At 37.6% G+C, this 24,747-nt stretch overlaps 1 protein-coding gene across 14 annotated transcripts in view; it reads left to right on the top strand.

Moving 5' to 3' along the window:
* The window catches only part of MYO9A (myosin IXA), a 341,194-nt gene that overhangs the window by 53,109 nt on the left and 263,338 nt on the right, over positions 1-24,747 (top strand). For all 14 annotated transcript variants that reach the window (XM_036243152.1, XM_036243103.1, XM_036243095.1 and 11 more), the window contains exons 2-3: positions 13,851-14,761; positions 20,411-20,505. In XM_036243152.1, the coding sequence (XP_036099045.1) occupies positions 13,922-14,761; positions 20,411-20,505 (935 nt within the window). In that variant the 5' untranslated portion in view covers positions 13,851-13,921. The remainder of the gene's footprint in view (positions 1-13,850; positions 14,762-20,410; positions 20,506-24,747) is intronic.

The raw sequence follows: 24,747 nt of genomic DNA, 5'->3' as shown, positions 1-24,747 counted from the left end.
ATTTAAAACATAAATCCTTGGAATAATATTTAAACTAGATGTTAATTCTTATACTTCTTCCAGATATTTAGTGATAGTAAAGTGTAATTTTGAGACACTTTTTTTTTAATTTAAAAAATTAAATTAGAGTTTACATTTAGTATTATTTTGTATAAGTACATCATAGTGGCTAGAAAATCATGTACTTTACAGAGTGGTCCCCCCGGTATTTTAAGCATCTACCTGGCCACATGCATAGTTACTATATTATTGACTGTATTCCACATGCAATATCCTATAATCTATATCTCTGTGACTATTCTGTAACTACCAATTTGTAGCTCTTAATCCCTTCACCCCTTTCAACCAGTCCCTTAACCCCCTTCCCTTTGAGAGATATTTTTTTTTATTATTGGTACGTGCCCCTAGCGGGAACCGAACCCTGGATTCTCTGGTCCACAGGCCAATGTTCCAACCTCTGGGCCAAACCGGCCAGGGCTGAGAGATTTTTTAAAAAAAAGTTATTTATTTATTCTTTTTTTATCGTCACCCAAGGATATTTTTCCATTCATTTTTTTAGATAGAGTGGGAGGGAGAGAGAGAGAGAGAGAGAGAGAGAGAGAGAGAGAGAGAGAGAGAAAACATCAATATGAGAGATACATCAATTGGTTGCCTCCCGCATAACCCAACCGGGGCCAGGGATGAAACTGGCAACCGAGGTTATGTTTCCTTGACTGGAAATCAAACCTGCAACTCTTTGGTTCTCAGCCAACGCCCTAAGCCAAATAGGCCAGGGCTATTTATTTATTTATTTTTTAATTAATCAAATTAAATTAAAACAATTTTTTAATTGATTTTTAGAGAGTGAGGAAGGGAGAGGGAGAGATAGGTAGAAACATCGATGAGAGCGAGCATCAATTGGCCACCTCCTGCATGCCCCCCACTGGGGATTTGGCCCACAACCTGGGTATGTGCCCTAACCTGGAATCGAACCGGTGACCTGTTGGTGCATAGGTTGACGCTCAACCACTGAGCCACGCTGGCTGGACACATAATCGAATTTTTTAAACCACAGGTATTCCTTTTTCCCCCTATTAATACTTTCCTCCTTGCTCCCTCACCCTGTGCAACCCCACTCCCCCCTTCCTTGCCTTCACCACACTGTTGTCTGTGTCCACTGGTTATGCATATATTCATATAAGTTCATTGGTTTTTCTCTTCCTGCCCCTTCACCCCCCTTCTCTCTGAGGTTCATCAGTGTGTTCTCTACTTCCATGTCCTCTTTGAGACATTCTTAACTTACACGGTAATAATTGCAATATTAGATTGATAATTAACATTTATTACATGAATATCATTTTAACTTCAAATAACAAATCTCATTAGTTATGCTAAAGTTTTTCTTTTTTGTATTGAGATACAGTAAAATACACAAGTCTTCGTTGTTCATAGTTTAAAAATTATGTATGTATATGCCTGCTTATCCACCTCCCAAATGAAGATATAAAATGTTTAGGAAACTCCATTAAGACTCCCTTTTGTGTTCTGCCTCCACACCCTACCTCCCCTAAAGGGAACCATGCTTCTGAAGTTTGTTTGTTTGTTTATTTATTTATTTATTTATTTATTTATTTATTTTTATTATTTTGTTAGTTCTCACTTGAAGATATTTTTCCATGTATTTTATTTATTTATTTATACCACAATACAATGTAAGTGAATGGAGGTGGGGTGATGGTGGGCACTCTTCTGCATGTAGTCATTTTGGGCCCAGGATCCTTCCATTTAGTAGCTCTGTATCCCTTAGGACTTTAGAGCTTTTCCCTGGGTCCTCTCCATTGTTCCAGCAGACAGGGAAAGGCAGTCCTCTTCTTAGGGGCTTTTATTTGCTCAGCCTGAGGGGATTTTCATGGGCCCTGCCCACATACTATTTTCTTACAACTTGGTCACATGCAAGGAAGTTTGGGAAATATAGTCTAGCTATGTGTGTAGAAGAGGAGGAAATGGGTTTGTAAAAAGTATTTGGGGCCCCGGCCTGTTTGGCTCAGATGTTGGAGCATCAGCTGTGGACCAATGAGTCGCGGGTTCGATTCTGGTTAAGGGCACGAATCTTGGTTGTGGTTCGTTTTTAGCCCTGGTTGGGGTCATGCAGGAGGCAACCAGTAGATGTGTCCCTATTGCCTCGATGTTTCTCTATCTCTGCATTCCACTCTATTTGAAGTTAAATGGAAAATGTCCTTGGGTGAGAATTAAAAAAAAAAGTATTTGGGGAGTATTGAAAAAAAATCAGTGCAAAACACAGTTTGTAGAGTTTAAAAATAAATATTTACATATGTGAATAAATTACATGTATATTTATATATGTAATTACATATTATTATGGTAATAACTATATTTGTAATACATTTGAATTGCAAATACTAATATAATGAAGAAACATGAATATTAGCTCTCAGACACCACTTTCCTAAACTTGTTTTTCTAAAATAAATTCAAAATGTTTAATAGCTATCTCCTCATGAAATTTACAGCTGTACTCAAATCACTGTTGTTTTCCATGATTGGACGCTGCCTTGATAATAGAATGTTTTCCTTTTAATATGTACTGGTAAGGCCTTTTGCTAGTGATTTTTTTCTGTAGTGAAGCTATAGTTTTATTTTTCAGATATACATTTGCCTGATTCTATCTTTCCACTCCTCTAGTTATTGAATGATAATGTATAATTCTACTTACTAACATCAATAGATTCCTATGATAAAGCAAGTATAAAGAAAAAGGGTACTTCTTTTTTTGTTCTTGGAAAATAACTTGTAGAACTTGATAAAAAATTAAGAGCAACAGAATATATTTTTTGAGAATTAAATTTTATTAGCACACTGATGCAGAACACTGCGTTACAAATCTTTGTTTCATCTTTTTACCTTAACTTCTAATTTAAAGGAAACCCTATAATTTCTAACTTTGTTTTCTTTCTTCACCATAGTTTTCCTCTATAATTAGTATCTTCTAACTCAGTCCAGTGAATAACATCATAATCTGGCCTATACTGAACCACACCCTACTGACCACAGCAACTGTCTACCACATTGTTTCCCTCTGTTAGCATATGCTTTTGAAATAACTGCCTTGGGGTAGAGAATAAAAAGAACATTAATTTTCTTTATAAAGATACGGCAGTGTCTGATTGCTATATAAGTACCAGTAATGTGCTAATTCTCTGTATGCATAGTTTTATTTTCACATTTATCCCCTCATTATTACTGAGTAATCTCCTTTTCCCTGCTATTTGAAATGCCATCTTTATCAAATTTCATAGATTTCTTTGCTCTTTAAGCCTTATTTTTTTAACTTGAAAGGTTTGTTCCCTTAGAGAATTACTATTCAAATTAAATGCACCTCAAGCTTAGTTTTGGTGAAAACTATAAAAGGAAATTTTGAAGATTTTTTCAAAAGCCTAATATTTTTGTCCATTTTTACATATATATACCTTTATATACAATTTTATATTTTGTGGTTTTTCATTTGACATTTTATTGTATATCCCTTGCCATATTTCTGCATGGTTGGCATTACAAGTATCCTTTACTATCCAACTCTGTTTAATTCTTCAGTTTGAATTGTGAATTTGGATGTCATGGTGGTACAGTACTACCTTATTTGAATCTGTTTAGTTTCTCAAATTTGGATAGCAAATAGCATGATAGTGAAAGATGAAAAGTTTCTTCAAATATATTTGGTTTCTAAGTTTAGAGCAAAATTTTTAGATACCAGGAATTTGCATAACAAAGGATACCTAGCTTCTCAAAGGGTATTGCACTGAGATGCTATCTATTGTAGTGACTTTTTTTGATTGAGGAGGACAGAAACCCAGTTCACTGTGGCTTAGGGCATAAAAGGGAATTGATTGGCACACTTAACAAGGAGGTTCAGTGGTTGAGTTTATTTGAGGCACAGCTGGATTCAGTGGCCCAAACTCTGTGTGTATGTGTGTGTGTGTGTTCATTCTCGTTTATTACAGAGAAGCTTTTTTTATGCATTCAGGGAAGATGGCTGCCAGGAGCTTTAGATTTACAGTAGTTCCCCCTTATCCATGGGCCATATGTTCCAAGACCCCCAAGTGGATAGTGAATGCCTGAAACTATGGGTAGTGCTGAACCCTATATATACTATGTTTTTTCCCATACATATATACCTGTAATAAAGATTAATTTATAAATTAGGCACAGTAAGAGATTAACAATAGTAACTAATAATAAAATATAAAAGTTATTAAAAATGCTAAAATATAAAAATTATTAAAAATGCTATAATGAAATTTATTTGAACGTGGTCTTTCTCTCTAAAAATCATTGTACTATACTCACCCTTCTTAAGATGATAGATGATACAATGCCTACATGATGAGACTGAAGTAAGATGAATGACATAGACATTGTGATATAATGTTAGGCTGTTATTGACCTTATGTCAGAAAAAGGATCATTTGCTTTGAGTGATGCTGGATAATTGAGCCATGACAAAATACTAAGTGACTAATGGTACATATAGCAGGGATACTACTGGACAAAAGGATGATTCATGACCTAGGGCAGACGGAGTGGGGTGGTATAAACTTTTCATCACACTACTCAGAATGGCACACCATTTAAAAGTTATGGCCCTGGCCGGTTTGGCTCAGTGGTTAGAGCGTCGGCCTGCGGTCCTGAGAGACCCGGGTTCGGTTCCCGCCAAGGGCGCGTACCTCGGCTGCAGTTTGTCCCCGGCCCTGGTCGGTTGTGTGGGTGGCAGCCACTCGATGTGTTCCTTTCACATCGATGTTTCTCTCTCTCTCTCTGTTTCTCTCTCTCCCTCCCACTCTACCTCAACAAAAAATGGAAAAATGTCCTCGGGTGAGGATAAAAAAAAAAAAAAAGTTATGAATTATTTACTTCTGGAATTTTCCATTTAATAGTTTTGGACAGTGGTTAACTGTGGTAACTAAAACCACAGAAAGTGAAACTCTGGATAAGTAGGGGACTAATGTACATCTTTCTAGATTAGCAGCCCTAGTAGAAAAAAAATTATTTTTTAGTACTTGCAACAAAGTTCCAGTATAGTGAGCTGCCACCATCATCACTAGGGTGAATGGAATAAACTGACTGGGCCTCGGTCACAGCTAATACCACCCTCTACTCTAACTGTGTTAAATGACAAGGTAGTTCTTTTTTTGGTTAATCTTCACTTGAGGATATTTTTCATTGATGTTTAGAGAGAGTGGAAAGGAGAGAGGGAAAGAGAGAGAAACATCGATGTGAAAGAGACACATTGATTGGTTACTTCCTGCATGACTGGGGCCAGGGATCAAACCTGCAACCCAGGTACATGCCCTTGATGGAGAATCAAACCTGCAACCCTTTGGTCCTAGGGTTGATGCTCTAACCACTGAGCAAAATTGGTCAGGTTGACAAGGTAGTTCTTCCAAGAAAAAAAACAGTACTTGTACCAGGAGAAGGTATAGATTGCCTACTGGGCAGACTAAATTGATAGCTGTCCATGTACCTGTGCAATAGTGTGTCCAATGGTAACTTATTTTTTCCATCACCTTTTCTTTAGTTGAAATACTACAAAATGTTTTTTCTTTCTGCACCCAATTTGGCTTTGACATACTACATGTAAAAATGGATTCCTTTATTGTATCTAGTGATGAAGATCAGCTGACATGTACTCTTGTCATATCTTACCTGAAAAGCTGCTTCTCAACCCATCATTTTATTTTTCAGAAGAAAAAATAGTGAAAAGCACCTGTCTACTTTTGACCTGAATCTTCTTTAGTCTTGCTTACTAAAGAACCTTGGCTTATCAGTTAAAGATTTTTTGTTGATTTTTAAAGAGAGGAAGGGAAAAGGGAGATAGAGATAAACATCAGTGTGAGAGTGAAACTGATCAGCTGCCTCCTATATACCCTCTTACCAGGAATGGAGCCTGCAACCTGGGCATGTGCCCTGACTGGGAATTGAACCGGCAACTTTTTGATGCACGGGACAATGCCCAACCATCTGCACCACACTGGCCAGGGAAGACCTTCTTTCTTAAGTTTTCAGTTTCTGCTTCTCTGCTTGGTTCTATTTGTAGCCATAAAGATGTGTTCCTAAGCCCCTAATAAACATTTTAATCATTCTTCTCTTCCATTTTTAGGATATATATATTTTTTCATTTATAGGATATTTTATCAATACCGGATAGTCTGCTTACTTGCCAATCTGTTACTTTCTTCTTAACTTATAGTCTTTTTCTATTTCCTGCTTTTCAGGGTCACCAGTGTTATCCAGAGAACTTGGTCTGAGGCCTAAACCTAGAATTATAGTATGTAAGGACTAAAAGGGACCTAAGAGATATTTAACTAAATTTTTTTCTATTTTGCTTAATGTTATTTTAGATTATATCCTCTTTCTTTTTGCTAGAATTTACATGGTATATCTTCTCTTTTTTTTTTCCTTCCGGATTCTGTTTTCCTTATATTACAGATGTGTGTCTGTTGAAAACAACATATAGTTGAATTTTAAAAATCTGGCCTGACAATCTTTGTTGTTGTTGTTTTTAAATATGTTTTTATTGATTATTTGGAGGGAGGGAGAGATAGAAACATCAATTGGCTGCCTCCTGCACGGCCCCTACTGGGGACTGAGGTGGCAACCTGGGCCTGTGCCCTGACCAGGAATCAAACCGGGACCTCTCAATACATGGAACTCATGCTCAGTCCACTGAGCCACACTGGCTGAGCGACAATCTTTGTCTTTTAACTGGAGCATTTACTCAATACAGTAACTGATATATTTAGTTTGCTTTCCATTTGTTCCGTCTGTTCTAACCCTCCCCTTTGTTGCTTTTTTGGGAGTTGATTCTTTTTTAACATTCCATTTTTTCACTCTACTGGGAAGTTATACTTCTTTTCTTATATTAGTGGTTACCCTAGAATAGAGGTCTGTAAACTTTTTTAAAAAATTACATAGTAAACATTTTTGACTCTGTAGACCATGTATGTGCTCTCTCACAACTTCTCAGAAATGCCATTGCAGTACAGAAATCCATAGATCATAGGTAACTGTGTAAGTTATAAAGAATTAGGTAAAATCATTGAGGTAGAAGAACATTGGGTTGAGACCAGAAATGGAGAATATTCTTATTTTTAAAGAGAGGTATTGGTGGAAAAGGAATTGTAAGAGTGAATTGGAAAGAGTGAGCCTATCAGGAATATTGCAACAAAAATAGTTGCCATGTGAGGGCAGTTTATAGAATGGCCACTTTAGTTAAATGCTATAGTATGGTGTTTTAGGATGAGGATAGGGAAAAGGCACTTGGATTTGGCAACTTTATGGTAATTGGTGACATTTTCAAAGAACATTGGCAGTACCTTGCTATGTGGAAAGGGTGGTAAAGGACTGGAGAGTGGAAATATAGACCATTAATTCCCAAATACTATACTCTGAACCAACAACAACAGAATTGCCTAGATTTCCCAACCTCAGAAATACGGGGCCTAGAAATGTATATTTTAAAAATGTTTCCCAGATGATTCTGATAAAGACTCATGGCTTGCTGTCAAGATGTATTTGTGAGTGATATTTTGAGGCAGCCCCCCCCCCCCCCAACACAATGCAGTGATTGATAAAGTAACAAAAAGAAAAGTAAATGGACATAAATGGGGCTCAAAAATATATATAAACATTTTTATGTTTCATAAAGGGAATAGAATGTAAAGCAGTGAGTGAGGCTAGGGCTGGGAGCCTACCCTGCAGGTAAAGTAGCTGCAGTTTGGCTTCTTTGTTGTAAATGGGGAAGAGTAATTGTAGTTGGTCTCATTGTTGGAAACCTTGGGCTAGGATAGTAAGGCTCCTCTGTTGAAAAATATATTTCTGAGTTCTAGGCCTTCCATATTGTACACCTTTAGAAGATCAGACTGTAGTTTTGCAGTGTATCTCCTGGAGTAGTGCAGGGTACAGCTTGCTTGACTAGAAGGAATAGCTTTGCTGCTGACTAGTGCCAGAGGCCACAGTTTATAAGAAACCATATATTTAGAGATTCAGGAGAACCCAAACATAGCTTTTACAACTAGGAACCTGCCAGCTCAGAGCATACTGTTATTTTAGGAAAACTCTCCTGGTTTGAATAGAATAACTGTAAGAAGAATACTTATGAAATAACTGAGGAAATTGAACACTGAGTAGTAATATTAAAATTGTTAATTAAAAAAAAATTTTTTTTTTTTCTTTTTAGAGAGAGAAAAAGGGAGAGAGAGCAAGAACATGGATTAGCTGCCTCCTGCATGCCTCATACTGGGGGTTTGGCTCACAATCTGGGCATGTGCCCTGACCAGTAATTGAACTGGAGACCTCTTGGTACATGGGTGGATGCTCAACCACTGAGACACACTGGCCAGGCAAAATTGTTAATTTTTAAAGGTGGGATTAATGGTATTGTGATCATGTTTGTTTTTATTTTATAAATATACATATGTATATTTTTAAAAAAAAATTTTTCTTTATTGATTTTAGAGAGAGAGGAAAGGAGAGATAGAGAGAGATGGAAACATTGATGAGAGAGAACATTGACTGGCAGCCTCCTACATGCCCTTCACTGGGGATTTGGCCCACAATCTGGGCACGTGCCCCAACCGGGAATCGAACCGGCGACCTCTTGGTGCATAGATCCACATTCAACCACTGAGCCACACCGACTGGGCCAATTATGAAATTTAAATAGAAAGAGGAAAGATCAGGTGGATAGGAAAATGACAGAAACCTTAGAAGTGAAAAATAGTATAGTTAAAAAAATAACAACATAGTGTTCATAAATGGGAAGTCAAAGGATGTCAGTTTTTTCCAATGTTAATTTATACAGTCAATGTAGTATTAAACTGCCAAAAGGTTATTTTATGGTAGTTGATATGTTGCTTTTAAAATTCTTAAGGGAGAGTAAGGAGTGAAAATAACTTGAAAGAAGAACAAATAGAGGTGATATGCCCTCCAGATATAAAAACTTATTATAGAGCTATAATAATTAAATAGGCTCAGGGATGGATAAATAGACTAGTAGAATAGAATAGAGAGTCCAGAACAGTTTGATGTTTTAGTGGAATTGGCTACATGACAAAGATGGTATATTATATATATAAGTGGGGAAAGGTTAGACAAGATCTTCACTGTGGTGCTGGTTTAGTTACTAATCTGAATTGGTATGAAAATAATTAAGAGCCCTATTCCACAGCATACATGAAAATACATTCCATACAAATTAAAGACCCAAATGAGAAAAGTAGAACTTAGGCTCTTTATAAGAAAATATAGAGTAATAATTATGTTTTTAGGTACGATAAGGAAGGATTTTTATTTATTTATTTATTTTTTTTATTTTTTTTTTATCCTCACCCGAGGACATTTTTTCATTTTTTGTTCAGGTAGAGTGGGGTGGGGAGAGAGAGGAACAGAGAGAGAGAAACATCGATGTGAAAGGGACACATCGAGTGGCTGCCACCCGCACAACCGACCAGGGCCGGGGACAAACTGCAACCGAGGTACATGCCCTTAGCAGGAACCGAACCCGGGTCTCTCAGGACCGCAGGCCGATGCTCTAACCGCTGAGCCAAACCAGCCAGGGCAAGGAAGGATTTTTAAAAACTATACCAGTAGATAATACGGTGTGGGTTATAGAGCCAGTCTGCTCGATTCAAATCTCAACTTTATCACGTTCTATTTATGATGTTGAGAAAATTATATATTCTTTCTGTGTTTCCTCATTTGTAAAATGAAGATGGTGATGATAAAAACAACACTCAGAGGAATCGTGAGGGTTAATTAAATAATTTATATGCAATCCTTAGAAAAATAACTAGTACAAATAAGCACACAATAAGAGTTAAGTGTAGTCCAGCCAATGTGGCTCAGTGGTTGAGCATTGACCAATGCACAAGAGGTTTCCAGTTCGATTCCCGGCCAGGACACATGCCCGGTTGTGGGCCCGATCCCCAGAAGGGAGCATGTAGGAGGCGGCCAATTGATATTCTCTCTCATTGGCATTTCTATCTCTCTCTCCCTCTCACTTCCTCTCTCTCTAAAATCAATAAAGGAAAAAAAAAAAGAGTTAAGTGTAAATGTTAATGTTTATTAAAAAAGCAAATCATATCTGTAAATAATTGATATGTTTGACTATTAAAAATAAAAACTTATCTATAACAAAAGACAATGAAACAAAATAGATAAATCACTGATTGGTAGAAGATATTTGTTACACAAGCAACTGAAAAGTGATTAACATTCGGATATATGAAAAACTCATTCAAATCAGTTAAAGAAAAGATAATTATAAAAAGGGAAATTATAACGCTCAGCAGTTAGAGCGTCGGCCTATGGTCCAGAGAGGCCCTGGTTCAGTTCCTGCTAAGGGCATGTATCTCGGTTGCAGTTTATCCCTGGCCCTGGTTGGGTCGTGTGGGTGTCAACCATTTGATGTGTCCCTTTCACCTTGATGTTGCTCTCTCTCTCTTCCTCTCTCTGGTTGGGTTGTGTGGGTGTCAACCATTCGATGTGTCCCTTTCACCTCGATGTTTCTCTCTCTCTCTTCCTCTCTCTCCCTCCCACTCTATCTGAACAACAACAACAACAACAACAACAACAAAATGTCCTCAGGTGAGGATAAAAAATAAAACAGAAAAAGCAACAGAACCCAAACGCAAGTGATAGGATAAGTGTTATCCATCCTCACTAGTAATCAGGGGAATGCAGATTAAAGTAATGAGATCGATTTTTACACTTATCTTGACAGAAACTCAAGTCCGACAATACTTTTATTGGTAAGGAGGCAGAAAAACGTGAGTTCTTCATATGCTGGCTGCGAAATAGTTGATATAGCTTGACGTTTTTGGAGAACATTTTTTAAATATCTAGTAAAGTTGAAGATGCTTAAAACCCAGCAATTCCACTTTTAGTTATGAAGCCCAGAGAAATTCTAGCAAGTGCACATAAAGAGACATGTATGATCCAGAGACATGGAAGCAGGGAACAGACTCATGAAACTCAGAGGAAAGAGGGGAGGGGGCAGGAATAGATTAACCAAAGAACTTACATGCATATATGTATAACCAATGGACACAGACAATAGAGGGTGAAGGTGGGGGGGAAGTAGGTGAAGGAGGGGGGTCATTGGGGGAAAACTGGGGGATATCTGTAATACTTTAATAAAGACACATTTAAAAAAAGGAAAAAGAAAAGCTCTTGCCAGTTTGACTCAGTGGTTCAAGAGCCTTGCCCATGGCTCAGAGTCTTGGGTTCAATTCTTGGTCAAGGACAGTACATATCTGGGTTGCAGATTTATCCCAGGCAGGGGTTGTGTGGGAGGCAACCAATCGATCTCTCACATTGATGTCTCTCTGGTTCTCTCCCCCCCCACCCCTCCCTCTCCCCTTTTCCTTCTCCTTTTTCCCCTCTCTCTCCCTCTCTCCACCCCCTCCCTCCCACTCTATCTAAAAATCAATGGAAAAAATATCATCAGGTGAGTATAAAAAAAAAAAGAGAGAGACATGTATAAGAATTGCAGCATTGTTTTAATAGTATAATATTGGAAACCTTTTAAGTGTTTAATAGAAGGATGGTAAATTGTGGCATAATCATATAATGGGGTTAAAAACCTGTTTTTTTAGAGAGCAGTTTTAGGCTCACAACAAAATTGAGCAGAAAGTACAGAGATTTCCCATATATCCCCTGTCTGCCCCCACACATACATAGCCTCCCCCATTAATTAACATCCCTCATCAGAGTGGAACTTTCTTACAGTTAATGAATCTACGTACGGGGGCTTATTATTTGGCGGTTACTGAACTTAATATGCATCAGCATTTATAAATAGAAAAGATATTATTATTATTATTATTTTTTTATCCTCACCAGAGCACATTTTTCCATTTTTTGTTCAGGTAGAGTGGGAGGGAGAGAGAGGAACAGAGAGAGAGAGAGAAACATCGATGTGAAAGGAACACATCGAGTGGCTGCCACCTGCACAACCGACCAGGGCCGGGGACAAACTGCAACCGAGGTACGTGCCCTTAGCGGGAACCGAACCCGGGTCTCTCAGGACCGCAGGCCAACGCTCTAACCACTGAGCCAAAGCGGCCAGGGCAGAAAAGATATTATTAAGTTAAAGAGGGACACAGACTTTTTAGTATGACTCCATTTTTTTAAAGCTTAAAAATCTGAAAAAGTACTGTATAATTCATGGAGACCCACAAATGTTACTGAAATAAAAAATATGTATGGGAGCCCAGCTGGTGTGGCTCAGTGGATTCATTGTCCTCCTGTGGACTGAGAGGTCCTGGTTTGATTCCTGGATAGGGCACATGCCTGGGTTGCCAGCTCGATCCCCAGTAGGGGATGTGCAGGAGGCAGCTGATCGACGTTTCTCTCTCACATTAATGTTTCTCTCTCTCTCTAAAAAAATCAATAAAAACATATTTAAAAAAAATATGTATGAGAATAATACCAACCTCAGAATAGTGGTTACCTCTGCAGAGCAAAATAAGGAACTACAACTGCATCTTTAAATTGTATTTATAAGATGACCTGGAGCAATTATAGCAGTTTTCAAACTTATTGAATTTGAGTGCTAGATTTATGGCTGTTTTTTATACAAAAGGTCATCTAGGAAAAAGGTAAAAAGTTTCTTTATTAGAGGACTTTGACAAATAATGTAGTAGTATGAGAGAGAAGTAATTGAAGGTATTTAAAAACACATCTTTGTGTGTCAAAAGGGAAAGATTGATAACACATGAGAGTATTTTTGATGGGACAAGTTACTGATAGAGATGTTAAAAAATGGATTTTATGAGCCCTGAAAAGGATGTGGCACATATTTTCTCTGTAGACAAGAATGGAGGAATAGAGATGAGATGAAAAGAGGAATGCATTTTGATTTGGAGAAGTCATTTAAAGTAAATCACTATTTTCTCAGGGAGGTATAAAAGTTGAATTCATTTTTCTAGAGGTGTGATATATGATAAGATTGGAAGGATATGCAGAATACTTATAAGGAATGAAATAAAGTTCGATAAAAAGGTAGCATTGAAGGAAAAGGGAAGGTTGAATAAAATTTGCAATGGTGTCTAGTTGTATAAATTTTTCAGCTTTGTTCAAGCCAGGGGCAGGATCTTTTTGTTTCTCCCTTCACCTCTCTACCTTGGAGAGTCAAGTATAGGAGTCCTTGAAAATATGTCTGTTCTTTAGCAGCTTTTCTAATCTCTTGGTTAATTAAATTAAAGTAGTTTAATTTCTCTCTGAACTCATCTTCTTAATATTTTTAATTTCAAAAAATTTTTGCTCCATCAGTATCATTTCTTTCTTGTTTTTTGCTTTATTCATAAGAGCTTTTCAATGCAGGGTGATTAGATTTGTGCGATTATTCTGTCCATCTTAATCAGTCTTCAGAGAGGCTCTTCAAATATAAAGGAAGAACCAGATTCTAATCTCAGGTACTTTAGGAACATTTGAGATAGTAGAAGACTATAATTTTTATTTGTACTTCTTGGATTTTATTAATAAAACATTGAAACAATTTTTGGCAAATTGCTGTTTTAGAAAGTGTCTACATTTAGACAATAAAGTGTAATATTATGTGGTCTCAGTGAGATTGTTTTCAAGACACTTCCTCCTGAGCACCCTTCAAGTTGTTAGATGGAACACTGCCCAATTCATGAATTATTTAATAAAGACAGACTTTCTATACTAAGAGTTAGAATTTTATGTTCTAAAAATGTAATCAACATGATTGTTAAGCCTTTCTTCCTTGATCATCAGAAGGCAATGATTGTCTAATGTGACTTGTATGTGTTTCATATCTTTTGTTACAGTTCTTTTGCCATGAAAATGGTTTGCACAGTCTTGAACACAAACTATTCATGCTGATGGGACAGGATTCAATATGAATATAAATGATGGAGGAAGACGACGCTTTGAAGATAATGAACATACATTACATATATATCCTGGGACAATTTCAGAAGGGACAATCTACTGTCCAGTTCCTGCCAGAAAAAACTCCACAGCTGCTGAGGTGATTGATTCTCTTATAGACAGACTTCATCTTGACAAAACAAAATGTTATGTTCTAGCAGAGGTAAAGGAATTTGGTGGAGAAGAATGGATACTCAATCCAACAGACTGTCCAGTTCAGCGAATGATGTTGTGGCCCCGAATGGCTCTGGAAAATCGCCTAAGTGGAGAGGACTACCGCTTTCTTCTGAGAGAAAAGAACCTTGATGGATCAATCCATTATGGTAGTCTTCAGTCATGGCTACGGGTAACAGAAGAACGCCGCAGGATGATGGAACGGGGTTTTCTTCCACAGCCTCAACAGAAAGACTTTGATGATTTATGTAGCTTACCTGATTTAAATGAGAAAACTCTCTTAGAAAATCTACGAAATCGCTTTAAACATGAAAAAATTTATACCTATGTTGGCAGTATTCTCATCGTTATTAACCCATTCAAGTTTCTTCCTATTTATAACCCCAAATATGTTAAAATGTATGATAACCACCAATTGGGAAAACTTGAGCCCCACATTTATGCTGTTGCTGATGTAGCTTATCACACCATGCTCCAGCGCAAAAAGAATCAGTGCATTGTGATTTCGGGAGAGAGTGGTTCTGGAAAGACTCAAAGCACAAATTTTCTTATTCACCACCTGACTGCTCTCAGTCAGAAAGGATTTGCCAGTGGAGTGGAACAAATTATTCTTGGAGCTGGACCAGTACTTGAGGTATGTAGAAATACTTTTTTTTACTTCTAAACATGTCTTTAAAAAATTAAAAATAAAAGTCTGGTAGATGTGAGAAAATGAAATGAAACTAAATATAGATATCATAAGTTACCAAGGAAAACTGGAAGATGAGACCACAAAAAAGGCAGTATGGAAGATTGAAGAGTATGATAGTGGCAATAATTTTATTATAAGGATGCATTTGGGTCATAGTGATGCAAAATAGAGATGTTTGGAGTCACATATATCCCCTGAAAAGGGAGATAGCAGGGTTGTGGAAGTAGATGGTTGGGGAAATATTCTCGTCAATATATTTGTATCTTGGCAACCCTTAACATCTGCTCCTAGTATTGAAATTCTGAAGGTTCACTTTGGAAAATGTAGAGAATATAGGGTAATTATTTTTAGTTTTGTAATGTTTTGGAAATAATACTATCATGGTTAGAAAGGAAAGACAATACGCTGTTTTTGTTTTAGAGCTGAGAGAAAAAGCTAATACTGCCTAGGTTTTTTTTCTTTAATTGATTTTTTTTTTTTTAAGAGAGCGAGGAAGGGAGGGAGAGATAGAAACATCCATGTGAGAGAGAAACATCTATAGGCTGTCTCCTGCATGCTCCCTACTGGGGATTGAGCCTGCAACCCTGGCATGTGCCCTGACCAGCCATCAAACTGGGACCTCTCAGTTCATGGCACAATGCTCGATCCACTAAGCCACACTGGCTGGGCTGCCTAGATGTTTTTTTTAAAGAGAGACATTGTGAGGTATAATTGAGATACAGTGAACTGCACATACTTAAAGTGTACAATTTGATAAAATTTGATATATTTATATATCCATTAAACCACCACCACGGTCAAGATACCAGGGCTGGGGACAAATTGCAACCGAGGTACGTGCCCCCAACCGGAATCGAACCCGCAACTCATTTGTCCGTGGGCCGATGCTCTAACCACCAAGCAAAACCTGTCATGGCAGTCCTCTGCCCATTTTTAATTGGATTCTTTGTCTTCCTTTTGTTGAGTTGTATGAGTGCTCTATATATTTTTGAAATGAACCCCTTATCTGATGTATCATTGGCAGTTATGCTCTCTCATATAGTGGGTTCCCTTTCCATTTTGATGGTTGCATCTTTTGCTGGGCAGAAGCTTTTTCGTTTGATGTAGTCCCATGTGTTCATTTTTTCCTTTGTTTCTCTTGCCTTAGGTGATGTATCAGTGAAAATTCTGCTGCGTGTGATATTTGAAATTTTGCTGCCTACATTTTCTTCTAGGATTTTTATGGATTCACGAGTCACATTTGTCTTTTATCCATTTTGAGTTTATTCTTGTATATGGTGTAACATGGTGGTCTAGTTTCATTTTTTCTTTTGCATGTAGCTGTCCAGTTTCCCCAACACTATTTATTAAAGAGGATGTCTTTACTTCATTGTATGCTCTTGCCACTATTGTCAAATATTAATTGAGCATGCCTTGGGTCAATTTCTGGGTTCTCTGTACTGTTCTATTGATCTATATGTCTGTTCTTATCCCAGTACCAGGCTGTTTTGATGACAATGGCTTTGTAGTATAACCTTATATTCGGTATTGTGATCCCTCCTACTTTGTTCTTCTTTTTCAAGATTGTTGTGGCTATTCAGGGTCTTTTTTTGGTTCCACATAAACTTTTGAAGTATTTGTTCTAGTTCTGTGAAATATATTGTTGGCATTTTGATGGGGATTGCATTGAATCTATGGATTGCTTTGGGTAGTGTGGACATTTTATTTTTATTAAACTCATCTTTATTGTTGAACGTATTACAGATGTTTCTTCCTTTTTTTCCCATTGACCCTCTCCTCCCCATTCCTGCCCCCTCCTGCCTTCCCCACACTATTATCAGTGTCCATTGGTTGTGCATATACGCGTAGAAGTTTCTTGGTTTACCTCATACCACCCTCCCTCCCGCTTTCCCTTTGAGGTTCATCAGTCTAACAACCAATTTGTACTTCTTTTTTTTTTTTTATCCTCACCCGAGGATATTTTTCCATTTTTTGTACAGATAGAGTGGGAGGGAGAGAGAGGAAGGGAGAGAGAGTGAGAAACATCGATGTGAAGGGACACATCGAGTGGCTGCCACCCGCACGACCAACCAGGGCCGGGGACAAACTGCAACCGAAGTACGTGCCCTTAGCGGGAACCGAACCCGGGTCTCTCCGGACCGCAGGCCGACGCTCTAACCGCTGAGCCAAACTGGCCAGGGCCAATTTGTACTTCTTAATTCCTTCATCTTTTTCACCCATCCCCCCCAGTCCCCGCCCATCTGGCAAGCAACAAAAAGTTCTCTGTATCTATGAGTCTGTTTCTGTTCTGCTTGCTCATTTGTTTGGAGATTCAATTGTTGATAGATATGTATTAATTGCCATTTTATTGTTCATATTTTTGTTCTTCTACTTCAAGAAGACCCTTCAGCATTTCATATAATACTAGTTTGGTGGTGATGAACTCCTTTAGTTTTTCTTGTCAGCAAACTCTCGATATGTCCATCGATTCTAAATGATAGCTTTGCAGGATAGAGTAATCTTGGTTGTAGGTCATTGTTTTTCATCACCTTGATTATCTCTTGCTACTCCTTTCTGGCCTGCAAAGTTTCTTTTGAGAAATCAACTGAGAGTCTTACGGGAGCTCCTTTGTAGGTAATGAACTGCTTTTCTCTTGCTGCTTTTAAGATTCTCTCTTTGTATTTAGCCTTTGGCATTTTGATAATGATGTGTCTTGGTGTGGTCCTCTTTGAGTTCATCTTGTTTGGGACTCTCTGTGCTTCCTGGACTTGTATGTGTGTTTCCTTCACCAAATTAGGGGAGTTTTCTGTCACTATTGTTTCAAATAAGTTTTCAATTTCTTGTTGTCTCTCTTCTCCTTCTAGCACCCCTATGATGCCAGTGTTGGTATACTTGAAGTTGTTCCAGAGGCTCCTTACACTATCCTCATTTTTGGGGGATTCTTTTTTTTTGCTGTTCTGATTGGGTGTTTTTTGCTTGCTTATATTCCAAGTAGATGGTTTGCTTCTTGGCTTTACATACTCTACTATTGGTTCCCTGTAAATTATTCTTTATTTCAATTAGTGCATCCTTCATTTCTAACTGGTCCTTTTTTATGTTGTTGATGTTCTCACTAAGTTCCTTGGAGTTCTCCTTAAGTTCCTTGAAGTTCTCCTTAAGTTCCTTAAATATCTTACCAAGTTCCTTGAGCAACCTTATAACCTGTGTTTTGAACTTTGCATCTGCTTGATTGCTTGTCTCTATTTGTTTAATTCTTTTCCCGGAGTTTTGTTTTTTTTCTTTCATTTGGGACCTGTTTCTTTGTCTCCTCATTTTGGCTGCTTCCCTGTGATTGTTTCTATGTATTAGGTAGAGTTGCTATGTCTCCTAGATTTCGTAGGGTGGCCTATTGTTGTAGGTGTCTTGTAGGAACCAGTGGCACAGTCTCCCTGATCTCTCCAGCTGGGCCTGGACGTACACCCCTGCTTTGGACTGTATACCCTTTTGTTGTAATTGAGTCTTAATGCTGTTGGCATGTCAGTGGGAGGGATTTACTCAGGCTGATCAGCTGCAAGGACTGACCTCTGACTCTTTTGGAGGATCAGCTGGGTAGAGGCCCACCACACAGAACAAGACTGACTTCATCAGGGCTCTGGTACCCACTGATTCTACTCATTTAGTGTGTCAATTGTGGAGGTGGTTGGGTGGTGGTATTTCCATGTGATCTGAAGCTGTCCACCAGGTGTGCTGGCTCTGGGGCAAGGTCAGTCACTACCTGTGTTCTATCTGGGGCCACCCAGCATAAGCTACAAAGTGATCTGCCAATGGCTGCTTCTTGTGCTGGACTTGGAGGTGCCCAGGAAAAGCCAAGATGTGAACCATGGCTGGCTGTGTCTAGTGCCAGGCCTGGGGCCACTTAATGATAAGTATTGGGCTTGCTGAGACCAGATGCTGCTTGTGTGAGAGATTTTAGGAAACTCTGAAGGAGGATCCAAGACAGGCCAATCCTATGGTAAAATCTTTGGAAACAACTTGGGTGGGCCCTGCAATTTGGGTGCGGCAGGGCCTCAGGGAATCATCAGGGCATGGCAAACAGTGTGAGCCAGATTGCTGGAGTCCCAGATACGGCAGCTGTCTGCTGACCCAGGGAAGGGCTTACCAAAGAAACATCAGCTTCCACCAGAACGTCTGTCCAGGAGAAAGCCACCTCTCCAACCCTTGTCCCAGGGCCAAACAGCTCAGTTCTTCCTCGTATGTCTTTGGCACCCCTCAAGCTGCCTCCCCTCTGAGCTTAGAGGGAGCAAGTCCAAGTAAGTTTGCATGGGCCCTTTAAGAGGAATTGCTTGGGGCTCCAGCAGCCTCAGTTCCTGCTCTTTTTTACAGCCAGGTGTTATGGGGACTTCTCTTCCTGGCACTGGAACCCTGAGCTGGGCACCTGGTGTGGGACCAGAACCCCTTGCCCCTCAGGGAGGACCTTCACAGTGGAAGTGTCCCTCCTGATTTTTATCTGCACCCTCGGTGTGGGACCAGCCTGTCCGTGCTTCTGCCCCTCCTACCAGTCTTATTTTGGCTGCTGCTTTAATTTGGTAGTTGTAGGACTTTCATTCAGTTCGATTTCAGGCAGTTCTGAATGATGATTGTATTGTAGTTTAGTTATAAATTTGATGTGGTTGTGGGAGGGAGCGAGTACCATGTTTACCTACCATACCATCTTGACTTGAAGTCCAATGTTTAATATTCATCAATGTTGATGTCTATCCTGGTAGTTCATCTTTACTGCTAGGTAATATTTCATTGCATGTTGTATACTTTAGGTAATACTTTTTAGGGAGCCTATATATTTTTATTCTTTTTAAAATACTATTGTAAATAAAATACTACTGTAGTTTTAAGTAGGTGTAATAACGTGTAGTACATTATGTAATGACACTTTATACAATTCTAAAATTATAATTATTTTTATGTAATTAATTTTTACTAGCTTTTAAAAATTTCAGTCTAGCAAGATTAAAAAAATATATCATCCTGGCCAGGTTGCTCAGTTGGTTAGAGTGTCATCCTGATATGCCAAGGTTGTGGGTTCGATCCCTGGTCAGGGCACACACAAGAATCAACCAATGAATGCGTACATAAGGGGAATAACACATTTCTCTCTAAAATCAATAACTAAGTTTTAAAAATATAAATATATTACAAAATTTTAATGAGCATTACGTTTTTTAAATTAAGTTTTATTTTACTGAATAGCATAAAATGCTGCCTAGTTAGTTTTATTTTGGTTCCTTTCTTCTCTTGCCTTTTAAAAAAACGTTTTTATTGATTTTTTTAGAGAGAGAGAAGGGAGAGAGAGAGAGAAACTTGATTGGCTGCCTCCTGCACGCCCCCCACTGGGGACTGAGCAGGAATCCCGGGCATGTGTCCTGACTGGGAATCGAATTGGGATCTCTCAGTCCATGGGAAGACGCTCAGTCCACTGAGCCACACCAGCCACGCTTCAGTTACTTTCTTTTACTTTACCTGAACTATATGAGTCTGAAGGTATAAGGCATAAAGGAATTGCTTTTCTCCTATCTCTTTAGCATTTTGTCTCATTTTTTTGAAAATGAAGTTAATGAGAACTATTTATCTTGACAGGCTTTTGGAAATGCAAAGACAGCTCATAATAACAATTCAAGTCGTTTTGGCAAGTTTATTCAAGTAAATTACCAAGAAACAGGCACTGTACTTGGGTAAGTAACAATATCAGGCTTTGGAGCATATTTGTGTTGTCATTATTGTTTCTTTGCAAACCATAGATTGGTCATTTGCTCTTTAGTGAGAATCTTTTTCTTTTGGAAAAGCTCAAGGCGTGGTAAAAACTCTAAGAAACATGCATACAAATTTTTAATGGTGTCTGCATTAAATTTCTTTTCCAACTGTTTTTCTTTTGGAAAAGTTCAAATGTGAAAATTCTAAGAATAGTATAAACATACATACACCTTTAACTTAGATTTGTTGTTTACAGTTTCCTGTGTTTGCTTATTTCTATATTATGCATACATTCATTTTCATAAAATTGTTTTTGAGTAAGTGGGGTATGTAACTTGACCCCGTAATCACTGTATTTCCTAAAGCAACCACAATGACATTTACCTACATAATACTGTTATTATACTGAAGAAATTTCATTTTGTTACACTATAAGGTTTATAATCAGAGTGCTCTGGTTATGCCAGCAATATTCTTTATAACTTTTATTTTTAATTAATAGACCTTATTTTTAGAGTAGTTTTCTGTTCATAACAAAAATGAGTAGAAAGTATATAATTCCCATATACCTCTTTGCCCTATTTCCCAGTTTCCCCTATTAATAATGTCTTATACTAGTGTGTTCCATTTGTGTTATATATTCTATAGGCTTTGACAACTGCAAAAAGACATATATTCACTATTACAGTATTATATGGAATAGTGTCACTGCCCTAAAAATTCTCTGTTTCACTTATTTATACCTTCCTACCCACTAATCTTTAGTAACCACCAATGTTTTTTACTGTTTCCATAGTTTTGCTTTTACTAGAATGCAATGTAGTTGGGATCTTATGGTATATAACCTCTACAGATAGGAATTTTTTTTTTTTTTTCAGCAATATGTATTGAAGGTTCCTTCATGTCTTTCATGGCTTGATATTCCTGGATTAATGTTAAATGTATATATTAACTTTGGGGATAATTGACATCTTTATGCTTTTTAGAAATGCTAAGTTGTTTGTATTTCTTGTTGCATTATCTCTGAGTATTTTATTTCAATGTAATGTTACAAGAAGTGTGATTATCTCTTCAGATTACATACTGTTTGTATATATGAAGCTGTTGATTTTTTAAATAGTCAATTAATTTAGAGAGAGAGAGAGAGAGAGAGAGAGAGTAGAGAGAACAAAACATCGATGCCAGAGTGTAACATTGATGGGCTGCCTACTGCACACTCCCCATCGGGTTTCAAGCCTAAATATCCTGGGCGTGTGCCCTCACCAGGAGTTGAACCGGCAACCTTTTGGTGCATGGAATACTGCCTAACCAACTGAGCCACACTGGCCAGGGCAAAGCTATTGATTTTTATATTAATTTTGTATCTTAATATAAATTATTTTATTGTTTGTGTGAGTTTTACTCTTCTTCCTCTTACCTTTTCTAGGTTTACTACCATATATGCAAAAATAGATACTTATACTTTCTTTTTCTGTTCTTATATCTGGTTATTTTGTACCTTGTCTGATTCCATGCCTCTTATACTGTGATAATATCACTTCAGACTCTTATATAAATACTTTTACTTTTCTCCATTAAGCAAAATTCTGGATTTAGGACATTTTATGATGTTAGTGAGTTGAGCATTGATTTATATTTTTTTTGGTGTGTTTTTGTCAGTAATGATTATTGCGTTTTATCAGACTCTTTTTTGGCATCTATGGAGATTAGCATAATCTTCATTTTCAGATCTATTAATATTATTGTTATTCTCCTAATATTGAATCATTTTGTATTCCTGGGAATAGAATCTCATTTGGTCATTACAAAGACATACACATATATACATAGTTACATACACAGACATATTTATATGTACATGTATTTACATTGTGGTCTGTTTACTAGTTTTTATTTATGATTTTGCATCTATATTAATAAATAATATTGCTTTGTTTTTTTTAGCTATTTTAATTATGCTTAAGTTTTTTGTTTTAATCCTCACCCGAGGATATTTTTCCATTTATCTTCAGATAGAGTGGAAGGGAGGGTCGAGAGAGAGAGGAACACATCGATTTGTTGCCCCCCAACTAGGGCCGGGGACTGAACTGCAACTGAGGTATGTGCCCTTGACTGGAATCGAACCCATGACCCATTTGGTCTGTTGGCCGATGCTCCAACCGCTGAGTCAAACCAGCCAGGGTTAATTATGCTTAAGTCTTATTACTTTACTTTTTGTATGTACTTATATGAGTTTATTTGAGCCAGACTGACATATGCTGGGGAGCAAGATCTCAAATGCTTCTGCATTTAGATTTAAAACGTTGGATCAACATTTTGTGTATTCTTACCCTTACCCTCCCAAGAAAACAAAAACAAGGATTATTCGTCATTGGCAAGTTTACTTATAAAAGTGAGATGCAGTCAATTCAGGCCGCTCTTTCTTTCCTAGTATTTATGATTATGCTGCTGGAGAAGTTAATAGGTAAAATTGGGTATATTGTTTTGTAACTTAGAAAGTACCATTATATATATTCATTGATTCTTTTTTTTAAATCACCCAAAGGACATTTTTCTATTTTTTGTTCAGGTAGTGTGGGAGGGAGAGAGAAGAAGAGAGAGAGGAAAACATCGATGTGTAAGGGACACATCGAGTGGCTGCCACCTGCACGACCAACCAGGGCCAGGGACAAACTGCAACTGAGGTACGCGCCCTTATCGGGAACTAAACCCGGGCCTCTCCGGACCGCAGGCCGACGCTCTAATCGCTGGGCTATACTGGCCAGGGCTATTCATTGATTCTTAAGACAGTTTTGTGGCTTAGGAATGGCAGATGTTTATTTTCCCATTTATGAATGAAATTCAGGCTTGTCTGTATTAAGTGACTACCTAAAAACTTAAACTCAATGTTATTCATTGAGTTGCTGGCATTAGCAAATGATTGGAATCAGGACAAGAGCTTGGTGTACTTGAGGTATGTTCAGTGGCTAACGATTATGGTCGTGGTGGTTATTTGGTTTCAATTGTGTAAAAAGCTCTACTGTTTATAATTTATCCTCTGACACTGGGAAGCAGATTTTTAAAATGTTGTTATGAGAAAATATCAAACATACAAAAAAGTAAAGAGAATAGTCCAAGGAACTCCTACTCAGATTCAACAATTATCAAATTTTGCCATATTTTCTTCATTCTTTTTCTTTCTCTATGCTGATATATTTTAAAAAGACGATCCCATATGGCATAACATTAATTCACCCCTACATACTTTAGTATAAGGAGCAAGTTAAAGTAGAGGAATAACATGATTAGATGTTATTTTATAGGTAGATAGCTCTTGTAGTAGTACATATAACTCATGGATTGAAGGGTTGGAAAGAGAGATGTTCAGGAGTAGGTAGTTGAAAGAGAGCCCTTATAGTTAAAATTGACCTGGGTTCAAATAATAGTTCTGTTTACTAGCTGCACAGTCTTAATATATTTGAGTATTAGTTTCTTCACTTGTAAAATAGAGGCAATACAAGTGGAGAAATTGATACGCAAAGTGAGTGTAAGAATTTAACAAACTAGTTTGTTAGTTCCCCTTTTCCCATTTTAGACCACTAAGAGCCTGTTTTAGTTGTTTAGACTAGAAGCAATGATAATTCAGGAGTGATAAATCTTAATTACTGGTAGTATTAGTGATAATCAATTTGCAAAGAAGGTATATTTGAGTTTCATTTTAATTAATTAATTGAATCTGCTAGACAGAGAGTCTACAGAATTAGAAGTGAAATTCAGGGGTGAATATCATTCTTGAGGGAATAGCCTGTATTTGGGAATGGCTGAAATACAGAGCATGAAGTGGGAGGGAACTGAAGGAAATAAGACCTGAAGAGTCAGATTTTGACTCCAAAGAGCTTTATGCTAAGAAATTTGGATTCAGTAGTCTAAAGCTTTTAAATTTATAGAACCCCTTTTTCTTATTAGAGTTTAACTGATTTCTTCAATTTGGGTAAGAGGTATGGAAAACTTGAAGGATATAAACTGGATAAAGAGAATAACATCAGAAACACAATTCATGTTTAAGTTCCTCATTACTTTCAGGATAAATTCCATTCTTCGGGCACATGGTATATTGGTCCTTCGTGATTTAGTTCACTTGCCTATCTCATTCTCTAGCCGTGTTAAGTATCTTTCCTAAAGTTGATAGGTACCCTTTTTTTATGCCTTTACATAAAGGCAGTTCTCCTTGCCTTATTCTGGGC

The sequence above is a fragment of the Molossus molossus genome, unplaced genomic scaffold, assembly GCF_014108415.1.
Source record: "Molossus molossus isolate mMolMol1 unplaced genomic scaffold, mMolMol1.p scaffold_m16_p_1, whole genome shotgun sequence".
NCBI classification, from domain to species: Eukaryota; Metazoa; Chordata; class Mammalia; order Chiroptera; family Molossidae; genus Molossus; species Molossus molossus.
Note: the sequence above shows the minus strand (reverse complement) of the source record. Positions and strands in the feature narration are given on the sequence as shown.